The sequence below is a fragment of the Vanellus vanellus genome, assembly GCF_965231255.1.
Source record: "Vanellus vanellus genome assembly, chromosome: 16".
Taxonomy (NCBI): domain Eukaryota; kingdom Metazoa; phylum Chordata; class Aves; order Charadriiformes; family Charadriidae; genus Vanellus; species Vanellus vanellus.
In genome coordinates this window covers 2,193,614-2,216,047 of record NC_138921.1, presented here as the reverse complement: position 1 = coordinate 2,216,047, position 22,434 = coordinate 2,193,614, and the positions used below count along the sequence as shown (strand labels likewise).

The following is a 22,434-nucleotide window of genomic DNA, read 5'->3' as shown; positions in this document are numbered from 1 at the left end:
CCCATAGCACCCCCGTACCCCCCCATGCCCCCCTTGCCCCCCCCCCCCCCCCAGCTCCTCACGGCCCCCCTTGCGTGCCCCATGGTCCCCCCATAGCTCCCCATGACCCCCCTCAGCCCCCATAGCCCCCCCCCCCCCGCCCCCATAGCTCCCCATGGGCCCCCTTGGGTCCCCCGTGTCCACCCCATAGTTCCCCATGACCCCCCCAGCTTCCCTGACCCCCCCCCCCCCGCCCAGCTCCCCGGTCACCCTTGGGCCCCACATACCCCCACCCCATAACTCCCCATGACCCCCCCAGCCCCCATACTCCCCCACGCCCCCCTTGCCCCCCCCCAGTTCCCCATGGGCCCCATTGGGTGCCCCATGGCCTCCCCATAGCTCCCCATGACCCCCCCAGCCCCAAATACTCCCCCACGCCCCCCTTGCCCCCCCCCGCTCCCCTGGGCTACTTTGGGTGCCCCACGGCCCCCCATAGCTCCCCATGACACCCCCCAGCCCCTATAGCCCCCCATAGCCCCCCCCCTCCCCCATAGCTCCCCATGACTCCCCCAGCCCCCATACTCCCCACGCCCCCCTTGCCCCCCCCAGCTCCCCATGGGCCCCCTTGGGTGCCCCATGCCCCCCCCCCATAGCTCCCCATGCCCCCCCCACCCCCCATAGCCCCCCATGTCCCCCTTGACGCCCCCACCCCCAGCTCCCCATGGGCCCCCTTGGGGGCCCCATGCCCCCCCCCCCATAGTTTCCTATACCCCCCATTCCCCTATGCCCCCCTATATCCCCCCCACCCCCCCAGGTCGTTCCCTCCTATACCCCCCCATGTCCCCCATGTCCCCCTATGTCCCCCCCAGACCCCCCCACGTCCCCTATGCCCCCCCAAGACCCCCCATGCCCCCCCCCCCCCCCCACCTGGGTGCCGCGGGGGCCGGCGGGGGCCCGGCGGGGGGGCTCGTTGCCGTCTGCCATAGGGGTCCTGCGGAGGGGAGGGGGGGGGATTTGGGGGGGGAAGAGGGGGGGGCATCAATGTCCCCATTGTCCCCGCGGGGACAGAGGCCCCGTTCTTCCCGCTGCGGGGGCGCCCGGGCTGCCGGGGCCCGGGGGGGACGGGCGGAGGGGGGGGGGCTGCTCCCCGGGCGGCTGGGGGGGGGTCGGGGGGGGCTTCTCCCCCCCCCCCCCCCCCCCCGCCCGCCACTGCCGGGGTTCAGGGCTGTCCCCTTAGCCCGTGCTGGTCCCAGTAAGCCTGAACTGGTCCCGATTCCCATCCCGTTATCCCAGTGCTGCTCCCAGTCCCGTCCCGTTATCCCATTGCTGCTCCGAGTCCCTATCCTGTTATCCCAGTGCTGGCCCCAGTTCCATCCCGTTACCCCAGTGCTGGTCCCAGTGTCATCCCGTTACCTCAGTGCTGGTCCCAGTGTCATCCCGTTATCCCAGTGCTGGTCCCAGTCCCTGTCCTGTTATCCCAGTGCTGGTCCCAGTTCTATCCCATTATCCCAGTGCCGGTCCCCATCCCCTGGTCCCAGTTCCCTTAGCGCAGCTCTGGTTCCACTCCCAGTCCCATCCCATTATCCAGCGCTAGTCCCAGTTCCAATCCCAGTCGCTGTCCTGTTGTCCCAGCATTGGTCCCAGTTCCCCCCCATTATCCCAGTGCTGCTCCCAGTCCCTGTCCCATTATCCCAGTGCTGGTCCTGGTCTCTATCCTGTTATCCCAGTGCTGGTCCCAGTTCTATCCCATTATCCCAGTGCCGGTCCCCATCCCCTGGTCCCAGTTCCCTTAGCGCAGCTCTGGTTCCACTCCCAGTCCCATCCCATTATCCAGCGCTAGTCCCAGTTCCAATCCCAGTCGCTGTCCTGTTGTCCCAGTGATGGTCCCAGTTCCATCCCATTATCCCAGTACTGCTGCCAGTCCCTGTCCCATTATCCCAGTGCCAGTGCCCATCCCCTGGTCCCAGTTCCCTTATTGCAGCGCTGGTTCTGCTCCCAGTACCATCCCATTATCCAGCGCTAGTCCCAGTGCCAGTTCCATACTGCTATCCCAGTGCTGGTCCTGTCCCCCCCCCGACCCCCCCTCGGTTCCAGTCCCGTTATCCCAGTACTGGTCCCAGTCCCGTTATTCCAGTGCCGGTCCCGTTTTCCCGGGTACCAGTCCTGGTCCCGTTATCCAGTACTGGTCCCAGTCCCGTTATCCCAGTGCTGCTCCTGTCCCACTACCCCGGTACTGGTCCCGGTCCTGTTACCCCAGTGCCGGTCCCGTTATCCCAGTACTGGTCCCAGACCCATTATCCCAGTGCTGCTCCTATCCCGCTATCCCGGTCCCGGTCCCGTTACCCCAGTGCCGATCCCGTTATCCCAGTACTGGTCCCGGTCCCGTTACCCCAGTGCTGGCCCCGGACCCATTAGCCCGGTACTGGTCCCAGACCCATTATGCCGGTACTGGTCCCAGTCCCGTTACCCCAGTGCCGATCCCGATGCCGTTATCCCCTTACTGGTCCCAGTTTCTCCGCCGCGGGGCTGAACTGGGCAGCGCCCGCGCGGGGCGGGACGAGCCCGGGTCCCCTCGCCCGGGCACCCCCCGCCCCCGGCACGGTCACGCGGGACACGGGGCGCTGCCCACGGCCCCCGGGAGGGCACCCCCTGTCCCCGCGTCACCCGGGGACGGCCCGTCCTGCGGGGGGGGGGCACGGCAGCGGGGACACCCACGGGAGGGGGGGACACCCCACGAGAGGGGGGACATCCCACGGCAGGAGGGACACCCACGGGAGGGAGGGACACCCCACGAGAGGGGGAACACCCCACGGGTGGGGGGGACACCCCACGAGAGGGTGGACACCCCACGGGATGGGGACACCCCACGAAAGGGGGAACACCCCACGGGTGGGGGGGACACCCCACGGGAGAAGGGAACACCCCACGGGAGAGGGAACACCCAGGGCAGCAGGGACACCCCACGTGATGGGGACACCCCACGAGAGGGGGGACATCCCACGGGAGGGAGGGACACCCACGGGAGGGTGGACACCCCACGGGAGGGGGGGACACCCCACGGCAGCGGGGACACCCACGGGAGGGAGGGACACCCCACGAGAGGGGGAAAACCCAGGGCAGTGGGGACACCCACGGCAGTGGGGACACCCACGGGAGGGGGGACAACCACGAGAGGAGGGACACCCCACGGGATGGGGACACTCCACGGCAGCGGGGACACCCACGGGAGGGGGGACACCCCACGAGAGGGGGGACACCCAGGGCAGTGGAGACACCCAAGGGAGGGGGAGACACCCACGGGTAGGGGGACACCCACGGGATGGTGACACCCCACGGCAGAGGGGACACCCACGGGAGGGGGAGACACCCACGGAAGGGGGACACCCCACGGGAGGTTGCGTGTCCCAAACCCACGTGGGCGTCCTAGGGCAGCACAGCCACCCGGCAGCACCACGGGGAGGTCCCGCAGCATCACGGACGCCCCACAGATCACTGACACCCCCCGGATCACGGACACGTCCCCCGGATCACGGACACGCCGCGGCAGCGTGGGGCGGCCCGGGGGCGTTCTGCCGCCGCTGGGTCCTAGTGCCCGGCCCCGCCCTGCCCACCCTCTCTCACGCATGCGCCTGGCGGCCGCCCACCCCGCCCACCGCCAGGGGGCGCCACCGCCTCTGCCCCGTCCCCTCCCCTCCCGCTGAGGGGCGTCTCCGCCCCGCCCCCTTCAATTGAGCGACGTCCACTTTCCCTAATCACAAACGTCCTCTCTCCCTCTCCTCCATCACAGGCCTCCCCGTTGGCTGCGACGCCGCGCGACCCTCATGGTGGGGGTGGGACCGGACCGGCGCGGGACCAATGGCGAGGCGGCGGGGGCGGGCACAGCTCGGCGCGGCCCGGAGCGGCGGGGGCTCGGGCCCTCCCCGCCGCCATGGCGCTGCCGCCGCGCTGAGCCGCCTCCCCCGCCATGGCCGGGGCCATCGCGTCCCGCATGAGCTTCAGCTCGCTGAAGAGGAAGCAGCCCAAGACCTTCACGGTGCGCATCGCCACCATGGACGCCGAGATGGAGTTCAGCTGTGAGGTGAGGGCCGGGGCGGCGGCGGGACGGGACTCCCGGTGAGGGGCCCCGCTGAGGTGGGCCTCACCCCCACCGGCTTCCGCGGCCTCTCCCGCCGGGCTAATGGCTTCCTCGGGGCCGGCAGCGGGTCTAAGGCCTGGTGGGGCGCCGGGCCGCCGGGGGGAGCGGGCGGGGCTGCGGCCCGGTGCCCGTGGGGAGGCGGGAGGGGGCGATGGGGGGGCTCGGGCCTGGGCTTGGGGGGGGGGGGTCTCCGCCGCCCCTGGGTCACGGAGTGACCCTGGGGGGGGCGCACGGGAGAGACAGCGGGGTGTCTGCAAGGCCGCTTTATCCCAGTTGTGCTTTGGCTTTATCCTGGGTTCTAATTCGGCTTTATCCTGGTTATAACTCTGCTTTGTCTTGGTTTATAATTCCGCTTTATTTTCTGTGTAATTCAGCTTTATTTTGCCGCCACAGCCGAAGCCGCCCGCCGGGCAGCAGCCGCCGTGAAGAGGCCGGGGATGGCGGTATCCCGGGCTCCAATCCGCCGGGGTCCGACCCGAAGCGCTCGGCGAACGCACGTGGATGAGATTTTCATGGGGTTTGTGGGTTATTGGCTCAGTCCTGCAGGTGAAGGGGGTTCCTGTGTCCCGGTGCCCGCTCCCCTTGTGCCTGGTTTTTCTCTGATGTTTTCCTTTTTTGGGCCCTTGGTAATTCCTAACCGTTCTCCCCTGAGCGGTTGCTGTCAGGCCCCAGGGGTCCGGTTTGTTGTCACTGTGTTGTCAGCCAGTCTAGAGGGATTGGACACACAAATATTGAAAGCCATCCCTATCCGGTTTAACTTTTTTGTTTCACAGTTTATATTTCATTCGCCTGATCCAAATCTTGATGGAATTCAGGTGCCTGTAAGCTGAGGAGCATTTGCCGTCGTAAATTTTCTTGCTCTTCAAATCTGTTGTCAGCTCTGCAGAACTTTCTGCCTTTCCCAGGATTAAGGATTTCTTTCAAACAGTAGTTGTGTGAGCTTCCCATCGTTACGCTGCCAGGAGAGTTTAAGTGCCCTGGCTCCGTTCTCGCATGCTTTTCCGGGGCTGCCAGTAATAACCTATGATGAAAAGTAAATAATTCTTTTTTTTTTTTTTTTAATGGTGCAGCCGCTTGTTGTTTCATGTTGGGATTAGGGTGTTTGCGCAGCGGTAAGGCAACGCTCTCGGGTGGGATTTGACTGTGCAACTTGTGCATCTCCAGATGACTTTTCAGGGAGGCTCCTGCCAAAAGAGCTTGTCGCTGCAGATTGACTTCTCCAGCCCTTCTGGAAGCACAGGAAGAAGCTCAGGAGCTGCGTGTATGGTCCTGCTCAGGTCTCCTGTGTTTTGACAGAGCCGGTGCACGAAGGATGCATGGGGGAATTCAGGTGTTGTCCTTCAACACAGAGCGCTCAAGCAGAGGGAAAGGAAATAGGTGGGTGATGGGGCTGTTTCTCACCATGCCTTGCACAGGCGAGGGGTGAGTTTTATTCACGGTTTATTCGAGGAATTCAGCTCTGGATCTCTGCTGGTGTCTTTGTCTCATAGTTATATGGCTCTGGGGAAAGCTCCTTGGTTTGCTGACTCTGCAGAAATGCGCCAAGCCCAATGCCTGACGTTTTAGACGGATCAGGCACACCCTGCAGCCTCGAGTCGCTGGGGCTGCTGTGAGGGAGGGGATAGGAAGATAGCCCAGAGACCTTGAGCCAGGAGCAGAGCTTGCCTCTGCAGTGGTCTCAGCTGCCCCACCTGAAGGTGGAAGGGGTGGGAGAGTCAATGGTCTGGGGAGGACCACGCTCCTCCCTGAAGAGATCCCACCCCTGTCCAAAGGTTTGCTGGGCTGAGGCCTTCAAGGATGAGATGGGAGAGGAGTGAGCAGCCCTGTGTTTGCCCGATGCCATGTCGGTACGTGCATCGATGTGGTGGGCTTCTTAGGGTGGGGGGGAGGACCGCTGACCTGAGCAAGAGGCTGTGGAGGGTGAAACCGGTGCTGCCAGACACTCTTTAGAGGATTAGTGGCAGGAGGTGCAGCGGGAGTCGTGCTGTTGTGCTGTCTGGGGGGCTCTTGAGATGTGTTGTTGTGACCCATGAATTCTATCTCATGCTGACAGGGACAGAATGCTGCTGGCTTGTTGGAGGTCTCGTCGGTAGCCTGCTCTTGGGGGTACACCGCTGCCTGCTGAGCCGAGCCGCTGCCTCTTGGCTTCTCCTGCCTGTCCTCATCCCTTCCCTTTCTGCCGTTGCTGCTCTCTGGCCACAGGCGACTCCTGGCTCCGCTGAGGGAATGAGCCGGGGACTAGCAGTTCCTCTGTGAGGCCAGTAGTCCCGGGGTTGTACCTCTGGTTGGGTTTTGTTGCATACCTGGTGTGCTGGAGCCTGCTTCCTGCCTCGGGCTTCAAAGCCCACGATAAATAGCAGCCGAGCAGGCAGAGGAAGGACTGCAGGAATATTTTGCTGCCTAATCCACACTGACACCTCGGCTTCGCTCGAGGTTGCCCGTCCCAGTGGCATTCCCAGGGAGCCCTGCCTGCTCAGCAGCTGTCCCGGGGAACGTGGTTTGCTTGAGCCTCGGGAGCTGTGAGTGTTCAGAGCCGGATCGGGCAGCGGGAAATTCCTGCTCTCCCGTGTGCCGGGGCTGCAGGTCCCTGGGGAGGAGAGGCTGTCGTCCGCAGGCTGATTTCTGCCACACTGCTATGCCATCTTGTCATGCCCTCGGTCCCGACCACTTCCAGAAGCCCCCGTCCTCCCTCCGCCCTGTTACAAATGACCACCGCTTGTCTCCGTGCTCTACCTCTGCGCTCCCAGCCTTGCTCCAAGCGTTGCCATGCTGCTTTCTCCTTGCTTTTCCTTCCCCAGAAGCTGGATGCCCGGCTGGTGAGTGGTCCATTCTGGGGAGGCTGATGCTACATGTGCTGGTCTTTAGCGTAGCTTAACCGGTGGGTAACCCCTGGACAGGTACTGATCGTGTTGGTGGTAAACACATTTGAGTAATCAGCGCTTCTCTGTAGCAGCTTTTCTCTGTGGGGTTAATATAACTGATGTTTTTTTCTTTTAAACTTTGTTCCAGAGCTCTCGAGGTGTGCTCTGTGTTGTCATGAGTTAGACTTCCCCGCTGTACAGGACAGAAGTGACGTCCTCACCTTAAGGCAGTGACAACGGCGGCGCGAGACCTCGAGGCTGGCCAGGCAGCTGGAAAAGGCAGAAGCTGTGGGCTGTAAGGCCTGGTGGTGACTGGCCGGGCAGTGGGGCAAGCAGCTGGGGCTAGTGAGGTCTGCCTTGGGCCTCGAGGAGAGCGTGCGGAGCGGCTGAGAGATCTGAGTCTGTAGAGATCTGCTCTGACTTGATGGCTAGCTCTTGGGGCTGGACTGAAGGACTGAAGGTTGCTCGGTGCAATCTGTAGAGCCCCAGCTCCTGTCCCAGCAGTCCCTCCTCTTCTGACCCCACCGACACCACCATAGCTGGGGGAAAAAACTCGGTTTTCTCTGTTAATTTTTCAAGCTGCCGTGTAGAAATTCCCAGCTGTGTCTTTTAAGAGATTAAACCTGCTTTGCATCTGTTTACTCTGCAAATGATGTCTCTAAATTGAGCCTAAATCTAAAATAATTCACAAAAATGAAATCTTAATCTTTCGAACGCAGCGATGAAGCTTAATAATTACAGTTGGGGTTTCACTTTAAAGACTTGTAATTTGTTTGGGGAAATCTTGAAGGCACAAAGTGAGTGTCTTCCTTTTTGTTACTTCCACCGCGGCTGTTTGAGCCTGGTGCCTAATTAATTGATAGCATCTTGAGGAAGGATAGACATTTGCATAGCTCTTAAAATCCCTGTGTTAAACCAGTCCCTAGCTGCCTCACCTTCCTGAGAACACCCTCAAATAGCCCGTGCGGTCCCTCAGCTTTCTGTGCTTGGAGAGCAGCGCGAGAGAAATCTCCTTGAAAGACATTTAATGTTGCTGTTCTGCGGCGATTAACGCCGTGATAGGTGGTACGCTGCTTAAGTGATGATTCGGGAAGCTATTTTAAGCAGCGGTAGCGTAAAGTAGAGCTTGCCAGGGTGTGGTATTTGCCCTAATGGCCTGATGTCAGTTCAGAGCGCAGTGCCAGGAGGCTGCCGGGGCTGATGGTTTCCTCTGCCGTTGCCACCCCTGATGGTGCAACTTGCTGACGGTGGCCCCGAACCAAATTAAAGTAGTCGACGTGGCAAAGGTAATGTGATTTTAGTGGTGCCTCTGTAGATGAAGTAGTCGGTTATCGGTTATCTCTGGCATAACATCTTAAAACCCTGCTGTATTTTTGAGTCCGTGTCTTCTGAGTCGTCGTTTGTCCTGTCCCTCCAGCGGGATGGTGGTGCTGTAGTGTGGCTGCTGTCAGCTCGGTCTCACGCACTCCGATATGCAGGTTTTTTTCCCCCAGAAACCATGTTCCCTGGTTGATGGGAGAACCCGTCGGTCTGTCTTTTGGTCTTGCGCGTGGCTTTGCCCATTTCTTCCTCGTGCAGTGGTCAGTCAGGTTGGTGGCTCTCAGGAGCCACAGCACCTTTTCTGAAGGGTTGTGTGTTTTTTCTTTAGCCCTTTCCGTCGTGCCTTTGATCTTGGGCCTGAAAGTCCTGCAGGAGTGGTTACTCCACCGAGGTGCAGCTGGCCGCCAAGCTGCTTCCCAACCGCAAGCCTTTGACAGCAGCAGCTTCTGTGGGTCTTGAGTTAAAAACGAGCAGAAAAACTTTGCAACCAACCTGGAGAAACAGCTTAAGTGTTCAAGCAGCAAGAAGAGGCGAGTTTGGACTGATGTATTTGCTGGTCTAAACGTGCATCCTCTTACTGCTTCAATGCTTAGGCTGTTCCTCTCTGTCCAGAAAATAATCTTGGTTGGAAGGGATCGTATTAGCCCAGTGCCCTGCTCGGTGCGGGGCCAGCTGGATGAGGTTGGTTGTAAAGCTTTTCTGTTCGCTTGTAAGTAGATGAGACCCAATTTCAACAGCGTGTGGCCAAGCGTTAGTCTCTTTGTTAACAGACGTAGGGAATTATGTAGCCGAGCTGCAAAAGCTCATCCTCTGAAACAGGAGCAAGCGAAGATTTGGCGGTGAAAATCTGGGGCCGAATAAGTTTTGGAGCAAGAGCTGGCGCAGTAAATCGGGGTTGAGGTTTGAGCTCTGTCCAGTCACTGCACCAAAATAAAAAGGCAAGAGAAGGAAACCAGAGAGCAGAGTGCCCCCAGCTTCCTTTTGTGTTGCTGAATACTCGGAAGGGGGTTTTATAAAGGTCCTTCCATCCCCAGTTCAACGTTTAGCGGCAGCTCGCTGATGCTAGTAGGGCAGTGACCTCTCTGGATGCTGCTAAGCTGCTGCAAGCAGGCAGAAAGTTAACTGGAAAAGACGAATCTGTGGGCAGTAACAGCTATTTTAAAAAGCTGCGAGAAATAATCCTCCTCAGTTACGAAATGATCTTCAGTAAATTGTTGGGATACCAGCTGTCAAGTCAAATGTTCTGGTTCCTTAGCGCGCCCATCTGCCCCGATCCTGTGTCGACTCTCTGTGAGCACTCGGGAGCTTGTGCTGTTTGCTTGCTGCTGCTTTCTCTTGGAATATGAGACGCGACAGATAAGGGCTATTTTCTCACTTCATGTCTTGGAGGGGTTTATGCCAAGAAAAGTCACCGATTCACAACAGTGTCGTTTGGGAATTAATTTTTCAGAGATGTCTCGCTTGCTGCGGTTCCATTCTGCGTTCCCTTAAGCTGTGCGCAAGTCACATGAGACTTATTATGAGCAGAGATCCTCTTTGGCTTCTCTCTGCCTGCACCCTGCATCAGAAACACTCTCGGGATCCCCCGTGTCCCACTGCAGCCTCTTCTAAGCTGGTTATGAAACTCCGTGTTATCCAGTTCCCTCCAAAGATGGTTCAAAACCACTGTCAGTCCTCAGTCTCGGCGGTTAATCCAGAGGAGGGGTGTTGATGCTGAAGGGAAGGAGGGAAAGGCATTTGGGACAGAAAATCTTCCTCTTTTGGTGTATGTACTCCAGTTTTGATGCTATTTAATACTTCTTTCTTTTTTCCTTTGTGCAGGCGGTGGCTTTCAAGTAGGTGGTTTTTGAAAGGAAAAGTACTTAAACAGGGAAGCAGCCCTGGAAACAATCTACTTGAAGCTGGGAGGCAGCACTTTGTGAGAAAATCAAACAGCCCTTGAGATTGGCAGAGAGGCATTTGACAGCGTACGTGGTTTAGCTTTGCTTTATTCGGAGGTAAACTTGCCGTTGCTGGGGCACGGCTGACAGCACGGGCTTCTTAGACCCTAGCTTGGCTTTCCCCGGGGTAAGCTGTCTGTTTTCAGAGCGCGTCGGCGCACAAAAGATCATCAGAGCAGGTCAGGCTTGTGAAATACCCCGTGTCCATCAGCAGAGCCAGGTCCCGTGCAGAGGTAAGGCTCGGCTCTGCGATCGCCGCTACCCTGCGCGGCGCTTGCCGGGGCAGGGAAGAGCGTGCTGTGCCGCAGACCCTGCGACAGCAGCACAGAGACGCCTCCATCTAACGTTATATGTATGTGCGTCCTTGGCACGGGACGGACAGAAGTCCCTGCAGGAGCAAGAGCCTTCTCTCGGCCTCTTGGAGCTTCTTCTCCTGCCTTGAGCTGCTGCTTGACCCTTTAACTCTTCAATTAGCGCAACCCCAGCTTATGGGGTGAGGTGAGGCTTTGGGACATCACCGGTTGTTGTCCCCTCCGCCTGTCCCGCTCACTTCGGTGCGTCTGGCGAGAGCCGCAGCAGCTCGTTCTCTCGTGTACCTCGCTCTGTCTGTTTCTTGGGCAGACACCACAAAATGTGCTTGGCTGCACCATCTGCGTTGTTATGCCTGGGCGCGTTTTTGGCCTCCTTGGTGGTTAACAGAAATAGATTTTAATTAAAAGCTCATTATCGAGTTGTCGTGTAGCATTAGTAAATAAAAATAACTTTTACAGCCCTGTCTTGTGGCTCAGTAAGTGGCAATTGCAAGTATTTGACATCGCTTTATTTAAAAAAAAATGGAAGAATATTGCCTATTTGATTCCCTGTTTGCTCCAAATGAGCTTTAAATCCAAATAAATCCTTGTTTGTGGCACTCCTGTTATCACTCAAGTCCAGAAGGAGAAATAAATGCGGTCTACGGTCTCAAAGTTGTCTCCGTTTCGGTTGTAAGCTGCGGTGGGTGGTTTGTTTGGGCATCTCCTGGTGGAATGAGGAACAGGTACAGCCTGTGCGTTTATTGTGTCCCAGGTGCTTAGCGGAGGGGTGCTCTGCTCGGCCCCTGCCCTCTCCCTTCTGCCATCTCCTCTGTCACACAGTGGAAGCTGAGCAGTGCTTCTGGGGCTCCGTCCCCTTTTTTGCCTGGTCTTTTAGACTGTCATGTCATCACAGCCGGGGCTCTGCGCTCTCTTCTCATCCCTAGCGCAGAACTAACACTTAATAAACCAATCTGCTAAGGTGAAAAGCCATTTTCTGAGTTATTTAAGGATAAATTGGTGCAGTGGTATGTTCTATAGGTGTTAATCATTTCTTCAAGGTCAAGGTTAACCTAGCACCATGCCTCCCGCAGAGCGGTTGCGTTGTGTGGGGTGTGGAGGGACCGTTGCGATGGGTTCGCTCTGGGAAGCAGCGTGGTCGGGCTGAGCTGATGAGCGCTGGTTTAATCTCCTCCGGTCCCTTGTTTGTGCCCTTATTCCCCAGTCTGACCCCAGGGATGGCTGAAGCTCCGGTGCTTTGTGTTTTGTGACGACGAGGAGGGGAGATCTCCATCCACCGTCCCCAGGCAGAGCCGGGTTCTGTCCCCTGGAGTTGGGGCACCTCCTTGTTGTCTGAGTAGAGCTTCTCACGTGAGGAACCTTAATCGTAAATGGTTAAAAAACGTCCTTTTTATTTCTCCCCACCTTTTCCACGTAGCTGGTGTAAATTCAGTTTGACATCATTGGAAGAAAAGCAGCAGCCTATGCCAGCGGGTTTGAGGAATGGCTTTTCCCGGTAGACCCCTTCCTCAACCCTCTCTGCGCAGGGTGCTTGCACCCATTTTTTGGAGCGTTTGGCCTCCCTCCTTGTCACCCCGTGACGAGGGCATCTCGCAACGCTTCCGCTTGTTTTTTTTTTTTTTTTTTGCGGCCGGTTTATTGACTCGTTAGCTAAGGAGCGGTTGTGAAACTTGACAGAAAGGTTCTGCACCGCAATAAATTGTCCAGTCGCCTGCTGGTTGGAAATGACTCTTGGTGCAGGTTAATAAATAATGCAAACCCTGTTAATAGATGCCAAATGCGATGTCTCCGCTGGAAAAAAAGATGATGCCAATAACCCGTACTGGAAGTGCTCAATTCTAGCCGCTGGCTGGTGAGTTTTAAGTGTTTAGTGCTGTTTACTTAAAACGCTCTGCTGATAAATTGTGAGCGCTCCGTACTTAGTAAAGAACATAAATTCCGGCTCTGCAGAATAACAGCCTTGCAGCGCTCGCCCTGTTTATAAAGCAGCTTGTCCACGTATGCCTTCCAACCGCTCGCCGACTGTATCTAACACCCCGCGTTGCCGTCAGGCTCGCGGGAGGGCGCAAAGCCGCAAACCTACGAGGCGATGCCTGCGGCTGATGGGGGATGCTGGGGCGCCGCAGCCCGCTCCGTCGGGTTAAGGTTATCGTGATGTAGCTTTTTATTGGGAGATTGAGCTTTATTACGGCGTCGCGCCAGCCGCTCTGGCATATGGCTGAGAGGGGATTTTTCTGCTCTAAACCACTTTGTTTTGTTTTCAGGAGCTCGTAGCGGCTTGCGAAAATCGTCTCGGTGCTTCAGGTGTCGCTTTAGTGCGGAGCAGGGAAACGGCGTTAGGGGCAGAGGACGGGATGGGGAGCTGCCAGTCCTGGCTCTCCCCCAGGCTCTCTGTCCAGCCTTGGACAGCAGCTCTCCCCATCTCCTCATGCCTGGTGGGGGGGGCTTTTTGGGGGTTTTATGGCCAGGAAGTGTAGCAGTTAACGATAAGAGACCTATCAAATAAGGGTAAAGAGAGCTGAGGTCCCGAACGTCTGTAAAACAGTCGGAGTTCAGCTGTCAAAAGATGCCACTTGAATGCAGATCGTTATTTTAAGTACCGAGGTGTGGAATGAAATCATGTACGTTGAAATAAAGGTGGCTGCCGTTCCATTTATATATTTAATGAAGGTAATTCAGCGCAGTTGGGGAGGATGGCTGTGCGATGTTATGGTTGGAGACTTTAGCACCGTGCAGGCAGGAACGTTAAATACATATTTCTGCTGTAACATACGCGTGCAGTGACAGAGCGGCGTTGTAAAAATCTAGCAGCAGAAGCAATCGCTTAAGATATTCCCCGTCACCAAATTGAAATTGCGGAGGGGGGGGAGGGGGGAAACACACAAAGCTCTTGCATTGGTGCTCATTGCTGGTCTTTGAAACGAACTGCCGGCTGACTTTTGGGGGGGAAATCTTTGGGTCGTGCGAACCAGTGCAGGGTGGTGAATAAGGTTTGGGTGCGTGAAGCTCTGCAGGGGTGTTTCTTTTGGGGGGGGAACTGCAGCTGGTGGAAATCCCAGCTCCAGGGAGGGGGGGGGAGGACGGGACTCGGTGGGTTTGCTCCGGGGTTGTTCGAAACGCTGATCCCGTGGGATGCGGAGTGATATCTGGGGAGGCGATGCTGTCCTGGGAAAGGTTTGGCGCAGGGCGGTGTGTGTGCAGGCACCGGTTGCTCCTCTAAAGCAATAGGCTGAAATGTGGTCTTTGCAGAAAGGGGCAAAAAAAAAAAAAAAAAAAAAAAAAAGCCGGTAATGCTTTATGCAAAGCAGTTTAATTCTAGGTGAGAAATAGCCCTTTGATGGCAGCCCGGTTTTTATGTGCCTACAGAAATGGTACGAAATAGCTGTTTAAATGTGTCTCACTCTGTTTTGTCTGGACCCTCGAATTAACCTCCCTCTTAAAATAATAGTCAGGAAAAGCTCTTCGGCAGTCTGAGCCATCCTGCGCCGAGCTGGAGCTCGCCGTGGGGACTGGAGGGTAGCTAAATGCGTGAAATTAGGGTTTTATAATTACAACACTGCAAAACTTGCTCCTCCTGGTGTTTTTGACCTCGAGGTGTTGACGGCGCTTTGATATGAATTGCGGAGAGGCTGTGGCGAGCCATCCGGGGGTGGTGTTTTTTGGAGGGTAGCGTTGGCTTTATTCTATTCTGGAGCTGTCAGCGTGCCCGCGCGTGTGTGTGTGTATATATGCACGCCCTGGGAGGGGGAGAAAATAGCGATAGAGTCATTTCATCAAAGCCAGCGGAATGGCATTACGCTTGTCCTCGGCGGCTTTGCCCACAAGGCGGCAGTGGGTGACAGCGGGAGCGGCGCGTCTACCCGCGCCAGCGGTCCCTGCCGAGCCTGAGCATTAATATTGATGCTGTCCAGGTGGCACCAAGATTGAGTTGTAGTGACAAGAGAATGTGCCGAGATCCTTTTGCCCTAGGGCTTTAGAGTAATGGCCATATGTCTCGGTCCAGCAATTGTTTCCACCGTGCAGATGGAAGACCGAAGTGGCTTTGGCATATTAGATTCATCTGTTTTATGTCCCTCTTCACCTTTCTGCCTCCCAACACCTTCTGTTTTTATGAGCGAACTTCAGTAACAACATAGATGCGGCTGCAAGATTGCTCAAAGGACGCGGTCTTTGAGCAGGACCAATTTTCTCCGCTCCTGAGCCGCTTTTGTCACCAACATTTTCAGCAGAAAATGCAATTTGACTCTATCAAAATGTGCTCGGAGAGAACCGCTGACTTCAGGGATAATTTTTTTTTTTTTTTTTTTTTCCTGAGCTCTTTTTCCTTTTTCCTTGTGCAGGGCTGGTAGCTCTGGACGAACGTGCTTCGTACGTACATCGTTTCCCTTGTGATTTTCAGGAGCGCATTGCACCCTTGTCTGTGAAACCCTGTTGACGATCCTGGAGTTTGTGCAGGGCTTCCTGGGGCTATAGGGAGAGACATTAAAGCCACTAAGGGGCAGTTAAGAGTGATTTTTATTTCTCGCTGGAAACAAGCTGCTCATAGCAGTGCTGTGCCTCACAAGGAACCTCAGCGGACCCTTCAGGTCCTCTGTTGAACGTCAGTGGGTTGCCAGAGGAAGAAACGGGGGGACTTTATTTACAGGGTTTTTTGCAGGGGTGGGAAAAATCACATCTCAGCTTCCCAGTGAGGGAAGAGTTGCTGATTGGCAGATGAGATCAGATGGAAGGATATAAAGTATGCTTGGTTAGGATATTTCCTTATCTGTACCAGATACCTTCTCCACACTCTCAAAGGCATTGCGCGTTGAAAAAAAAAAAAAGAAAGGATTTGGTTGAACGGAGATGAAGTTCTGAAATCCATCTTTATAACCCTGCTTCCTGTTTGCTTTCCTGCAGGTGAAGTGGAAGGGGAAGGACCTGTTCGATCTAGTATGCCGTACACTGGGACTCCGAGAAACCTGGTTCTTCGGGCTTCAGTACACTATCAAGGATACGGTGGCTTGGCTCAAAATGGACAAGAAGGTTGGAACCAAATTTCCCTTGAGAGGTCGTGTGTGATGACAAAGGAGAATGTACTTTTTTTTTTTCCCCTCTTTCTTTGATTACCCGAGGTTGGGTTGCGTGCACTGGGTGAAGTGTATTTAAATCTCATCCCCGTGGCATCTGTAAGTCAGAGGGGGAAGAGCTGGCAGAGATATCCCACCACCGAATCCCCTTGAGGCATTTTGGAGACAGCCATGCTGGGGTGCTGGATGTCAGGGTGACTGTAACGTAAATGAAACCTCAAAGTCTCTCTTCCGTGTCCCTGAATGACAAAACCTTTAGCAGCAGAGTGAAGTTGCATCTTGGCTTCTTTTGTTGTTGAGATGTACAAAGAGCTAGGGAGGAGGAAAACCAGAGAAGCGAAAAGGAGATGGAGGTAAGGGAGGAAACGCTTCCCAAACGCGCGAGCTGCAGGTTGCTGAGGGTTGGGTTAGAGAAGCGATAGATGTGGTTCCGTTTGCATCCAAAGGATGTTATGCTAAAACCAGACGGTAATCGAGGCTGCGAGGGAGGGCTGGGTGTCTCGCATGTCACGCCAAGGTTTTAAACTAACGTGGATCTGAAGTGGACGGTGCCAGCCCAACAGCAAGGTAGCAAGGAACAACACTGAAGCACGGGAGGAGGCGGTGCAGGGAACCTCCGAGAAAGTCGGATGGTGGCGTAGAAGGATATAGCATTGCTCTGCGAGGTTCGGAAGAGGCAACGTGCGCACGGCAGATCAGGGTCAACCTTTGCTGTCTCATTTCGCATGCTGTTTGTTTTTGCCTTGTTTGTTTTCTTGCATCGTTAGGAGTGTCAGAAATGTTTGTTTGTTTTCTTTTTTTAACTGTGGTTTCTGAACTACTTTTAGGGTGGTTCGTCTGTTCTAGATGTCTAAAGTGCTTGACAGAAGATGTGCTGATCTGAACAGAAGGGAGCTGTGTCTTGGCTCCAAGAGACCGAGCGCTGAAGGAGCTGGGAAGAGTAGCTGAATGCCTCTTGTATCCTACAGGTTCTGGATCACGATGTTCCGACGGAGGAGCCCGTCACCTTTCACTTCCTGGCCAAATTTTACCCCGAGAACGCGGAGGAGGAACTGGTCCAGGAAATCACACAGCACTTGTTCTTCCTGCAGGTAGGAGCTGTGTCAGTACACTGTTTTCCAACCTGAGGGAGAAGGAGCCAGGATGAGCAGAAGTGCGAGAAGGTTCCAGGGTCAGAAAGTTGGTCGGCGGAGTGCGCCTCCTCATCCTTATGGTCACACCTCTCCGAAGGGAGTTGTCTTCAACAACAAAAACTTCTTAAAATAGGTCAAAGACGGTTTGTCTGGATGAAGCAGTGGCGGATGCCAGACTCACAGACCTCGTAAACCGGCTGTCAGGGATGATTAGGCGGTTTGTAATATTCGTGTGTGGTAGCTAGGGGGAAATCAATCTGTCAGGCGTGGGCTTGAATGACACACCCGTGTAGCCGTGGAGTCCACCGCTCTGCGGGGTGTGGGTATCAGTTGTGCTGAGGGATGGCGATTGCCTTTGTACACGATCGCATCCTTCTGTTGAAGCAGGGGAATTTCATCCCCAAGAACAGAATGCAGGCAACCTGTTTCACGTTCCGGCTGTACGGCAAGGTTCACCTCTTTGCTAAACAGCCTTCGAATAACTGGAGCAGAAGAAAATCCCAGCAGCACGGCTCCGTCAGACACTGATGGCAAAAGCACAGGAAAAGGGGAAACCTAGCGGTCTCACCTGCCCCAGTAACTCGTGCCCTTGTGTGAAACATTTGGAAACTGTGGCGAACGCATCTGCAGGCTTTTATTTTTTTTTTTTTTTTTAATTTTGTTATTTAAAGTACGCCACAAAACTTTGTGTCCTGAGAAATCAGCTCAGCTGCTGTTGTTGTCCCTCATACCAGGACACATGGCTGGTAGAGAAGAGGTTGTATCGCAGGAGCTCTCTTTCAGATGAGGTCAATTTTCTGAAACTATGTCCTGTAGAGGGTCAACTATGGTTCCAGGGAGCAGAGTAGTCCTAGTCAGCCCCCCAGATGCTTACTGGGATGTTTCAGCTGCTCTGTGGCTGTTAATTTGAAGTTTCTAAAATAAATAAGTATAAACATTTAAAAAAGACACTCATTCTTATGCTTGTTACGCCAAAGTAGAAGCAACCTGGATTTGGATGCTCTTGGAGATATCACTGTAGACTTCAGCGTGCTCTGGCCTTTCAAATGGGTATCAAAGCGAGCTCACCGCCTTCTTGGTACTCCTCACTCTTCCAAAGTTCATCTTTGTTCTTCAGACCTAAAGGACTTCTAAATGCAAAGTATTGCTGTTAATTTCCGAGGTCTGTCTTGTGCGCTGGTGTCTCTGTAGAGCTATTTTTAAATGTCCGATTTGCCACGGGCTTTATCCTTGATGAGGAAAAACGCTGTTGGCATCTTCGAAAAGGGAAACTGGAGAGGAAAAGCAGTTAAAGCTGCATTTTGACAAATGCAGACCGTGACTTTTCTAGGAGGATTTCTGATGATGAGAGGAGCCTGGGCTCCTGTAACTTGTTTGGGAAACGGGAGCACACGTAAGCTTGCAAACTCTCCTGTTTTTATCTTAATGCAGGAGAATATCTTCTGTGATTGTGTTGTAACCAACTTTGAGGGCTCAAAGCATGTTATAAATTCAAATTGATGTTACTGCATCTCTGTGACAATCCATTTAAGTCTCCCAGGAAATAGTATGCTTTTTTTTTTTTTCCTTTCTATCTTTATTCAGGAAAATTAAGTGTGCAAAACCAAAAAAAATCGAACATGACAGGTTTAATTTTGTAATGCACAGAAGCCAGGAAACGTAAAGCCGTGGCTTTTGGGAACTGCATGTTGGCTCTTCTGGGAGTGTGTGGCGGGCTTTGCCCGCTGCTAAAAGCACTGCCACGGAGGTGACCCGCAGCTCTCCCCGCTGCCGGTGGGATTGGAGGGAATTAGACTGGAGCGCAGGTGAGCACTGACTCATAATGAAGCCTGAATATCCCAGAGCAAAACCTTTGTGTGCTCAGAGACTCGGCCGCAAGCTTCTTTTTTTTTTCATTTCGTGGGGTGTATAGCTGTCGTATCAATCCGTAGCTTATGCCTTCAGAGGTTTTATCTCCATGTTTATACACATGACTTCCCCCCCCCCCCCCCCCCCCTTTGCCTTTAGCGATGGGATATAGGTTCTGTCATTTTCCACGCATAAATTGAGCTCTTCTTGCAAACCTGTTTGAAAAAGGTGGCCCGTGAAAGCCTAAGTCCGTCCCTTCCGTGCCACCAGAGACTTCCTGGGCCTGAGTTGTAATTAGTGTTAGGAAAATCGTTAACCGTGTGGTTGACAGCTCGAGTTAAAACAAACTGCAGCCATCTGCTGTGACAGTGGTGCTTTGCCCTGCTCCGCTAAACGCGTGTTACGTGTCCTTTGCTGCTACGTGCAGGTGAAGAAGCAGATTCTGGATGAGAAGATCTACTGTCCTCCCGAAGCTTCTGTCCTGCTGGCCTCTTACGCCGTCCAAGCCAAGGTAGGCAGAGGGGGATTCTCCGAGGGCTTTGCCGACCGGTTGGCGTTGCGCTTTGCGATGGACCCGCTTCCCGAGGAAAGGGAAGGCAGGGGAAGTTGTTAAATCTTGGGAAGCGAGGGGACTCCGCTAGCACCGCTGCCTTCTCGGCATGGCTGGTTCCTGGCTGCCTTCAGACGTTGGACGGATTTTTGCTTTCTCTTTCCAGGACTCTTGAGCAAGTGCTCAGCTTATGAGCTGCAGTGCTTGCTCAAGTGTGGCTTACTCCTGGAGCAGGTGAATTCCCCGAGCCCTTGCTTTTTTGGATCTCCTCCCTGCTCTTGCCTTTGTAGCCAGAGGCAAACCAGCCATGGGACTCGCAGCTCCGCTCCTTCCCCAGAATACTTGTCATCATGATAACTACTTTATTTTTGAGTGCTACAGCTTGCCACGTAAATGTTATTGCAGCGTTAAAGGGCTTTTCCTGGCTTCTCCCTTTATCTTGGGTGTTTGGCCTCACTAGAAAGAGGATGAAGTCAATGGTCGCTAAGTTCCCCTCGTTCCTCGGCTGAATTCTTCCCTGGACCCGGAGTCGGTGTGTTCCGCTGAGGATTTATTTCAGAGAACACTGTTTTTCGGTCTGGAGCAGCCTCGGACAGCTTGCAGCAGCCCTCAGCAGAGGGACTCCTGAGACAGAGGGAGCAGCCGGTGGTTCGGAAATGGGGACTTTCTTGCAGGAGAGGGAAATAATTTCTCCCTGTATGTGCCTGACATGTGCTGTTGCTCAATTAACGAGTTGTCTAGCTAATCTCCAGCTTATGTATGTAAAGATAATGTCTTTGGAAAAGGGGCGAGTGGAGCCCGATCGCAGCCACGGCCACGTTGCCGCTGCAGCCTCGTGGTCGTCGTCGGTTCTGCCTCTCTGGATGCGGTTCAGGGAGGCGTTTTGGCTCGCAGCGCCGCAGCCTGAGCTCCTGGAGGAGCAGGGCTGTCGAGGGGTTTAGGAGAAGCTCTGGTCCGTCAGACCACCTTAGCTGACAGTGCAGGGGAGGGGATTTTGGGCTGTGTTGCCTGAAGGGAGTCCCTGGTCCAGGCTGGTTGCAGAGGCCAGTCCTCAGTGTTTCACCGTGGCTTTTTCCATGTTGCCTTATCATCTTCTTCAGAACCCTTTGTTCCGTGCCCGGTTTGTCTGAACGCAGCCCTGGGTGACGTGCAGCGGTGTTCTTTGATGATGAATGTCTGAATTTACTAGAAAAAGATGTTTTCTGCTCATAGTCAGAATATTGATGAAACCGTATTTTGTTTGAGGGACTCATCAGCCAGGGAAAGACAAGTTGCTTTTAGAAATGTTTCTATTTGCGTGAAACATTCATCACTCTTATTAGAGTGCATGAGTAAACACTTACTTGGCTTTTTCTCCGTTGACCTGCTGAGCTGAGGATACACAGGGGATGACTTTTCCTGTTGCCAAAGTGAATAAACCATTGGGTAAATATCGAGCGCTGTTAACTCTTGGCCGTGACAGCTTCTGCTGGCGCCGTCGGGGACAGGCTGTAATTCGGTGCAGGGCTGTTGTGCCGTCCCCTTTCTCTCCTCGCAAGGCGGCCGCCGACCTCGCACGCCGTCGCGCGCTCGACGTGCTCCACGCTCGGTCGTCTGGAGGAGGTCAGCCGGAGTCCGAGCAGTTCTCCTAACCTTGCATGTTTCGATTCCGCGCGGAGATTGTGAGACGGTGGAAGAGGGATGCCTTTCCGGATCTTTGCTAGTGTGCTTTCATGTCTGCATCAGGCACGGCTTCGCCTTGCCGCCCCTCCAGGCTGGGTTTCCCCTTCTGCTTTATTTTTTTTTTTTTTTTTTTTTTTTTTCAGCGAAGGAGAAAGCTGAAAGCCTGTCTGTGGCACGGAACTGGGAAGGGAGATGTTGCAGGTCATCTTCTTCCAGTTAAATAGGATAATGATGTCCTCTCTGGACAAGAAAGCGGCCACTGAGCACAGTAATTTCACTAATAACGTGCTGATTTGCTCGATTAGGGACATAATAGCCTGACATAGCGGTGTGTTTGCGGCCATTTGATTGACAGCCAGGTTGGTTTGTACTGTTGTTGCACACCTACCTGCAATAACAAAGTACGCGTGTGGGTCATAAAAATAAAAGCTTATTTATTTCTGTATCGTTGTGTTCATTCGGGGAATTACTGTGTGTTTTCCCCTCTAGCCCTGAATTCAAACCACCCACACTGCTTTCAGATGTTGGAGGCGGTTGAGGTTTTAAATAGCCCGGAGAGATGTGGAATATACCGAAAAATATGTCCCGGCACTAAATGGTAACGTCCAGGCGGTTTTTGTGTTTTTTGCCACTTAAATGCCGATTGCTGCCATGCTGCAGCCCTCTCAGCGCTTCAAATCTCGCAGCATCAAAGGGCTCTTTTGGCTTTGTTGTTGTTTTTTTTGGTTTTTTTTCCCCCAAAACAACAATACTTGGTGTTAATAGTTTGAAGCTGAACATGCCCGTGTTTATCCAGGACGATGTAAGCCAGGTGTATGAACGAGGTAAAAGCAACTTCCATGTGTAACCATGAATATTAATCATATAGTTCAATTAACAGGAGCTGAAATTCCACGACAGTTTTGAAGAAATGATTTAATTGAAAAGGTCTTTAAAAGTATGTTTGCTGAATCATTTGAGCCAACATATACCGCAATGCTTAAGCCATTTGTTGATTTTTGACTTGTGAATAATTAATGTTCTCCTCCAGACTCCCTCTCGGTACAAATATTCCTTTGGGACGTGGCAATATTTTTCACCACATGAAAATCGCATAATCCGTACTTAGTCTTGGATCTCCACGGTAGATCACAACAAAAAATAATCGCGTTAATCCTATTTGCTATTATTTTCATCGCCTAAAAATGATTTATTTTCTGCCTCTCCAAGGTTATTGGAGTTGTTTCCTTTGCCAGCGCCACGTTTTTATTGCTGTTCCCTTTTGATGTGGGTTCAAGGGACGCGTACCTGCTTTCTGAGGAGCTCCGAGCATCTGTAGACCTTGGAGGACAGACAATTGCCGCTGCTCAGCACCCTCCTGAATGAAACCCCTGGCGGTTTTGTTACGTTAATTGAAGTCTGAGTCAGTGTTGATTGTTGCATGCTTCCTTCACATCTGCATTGGCTCCAAATCAATATCTGCGTCTTTAATCCCCGCTTGTCGTCTATGAAACGTTGCTGGCCGGGCTGCGGAGAGGATGTATGTGGAGGCTTTTGATGCTGAGCTCTGGTTTTAGTGTACAACGTGATGGTTCCGTCATTAAAAGGAGGCTGATACGGAAAGCTTCCTGACTTGCTACGTGACCA

The 22,434-nt window shown here is 54.1% G+C and overlaps 1 protein-coding gene across 5 annotated transcripts in view; it reads left to right on the top strand.

The window, feature by feature from the left end:
- The first annotated feature begins 3,890 nt into the window (after positions 1-3,890).
- Positions 3,891-22,434, top strand: part of NF2 (NF2, moesin-ezrin-radixin like (MERLIN) tumor suppressor) — a 50,056-nt gene continuing 31,512 nt past the window's right edge. For 4 of the 5 annotated variants that reach the window (XM_082491766.1, XM_082491768.1, XM_082491765.1 and 1 more), the window contains exons 1-4: positions 3,891-4,057; positions 15,446-15,571; positions 16,584-16,706; positions 19,024-19,107. In XM_082491766.1, the coding sequence (XP_082347892.1) occupies positions 3,944-4,057; positions 15,446-15,571; positions 16,584-16,706; positions 19,024-19,107 (447 nt within the window). In that variant the 5' untranslated portion in view covers positions 3,891-3,943. The remainder of the gene's footprint in view (positions 4,058-15,445; positions 15,572-16,583; positions 16,707-19,023; positions 19,108-22,434) is intronic. The other variant, XM_082491769.1, reaches the window with a different exon arrangement.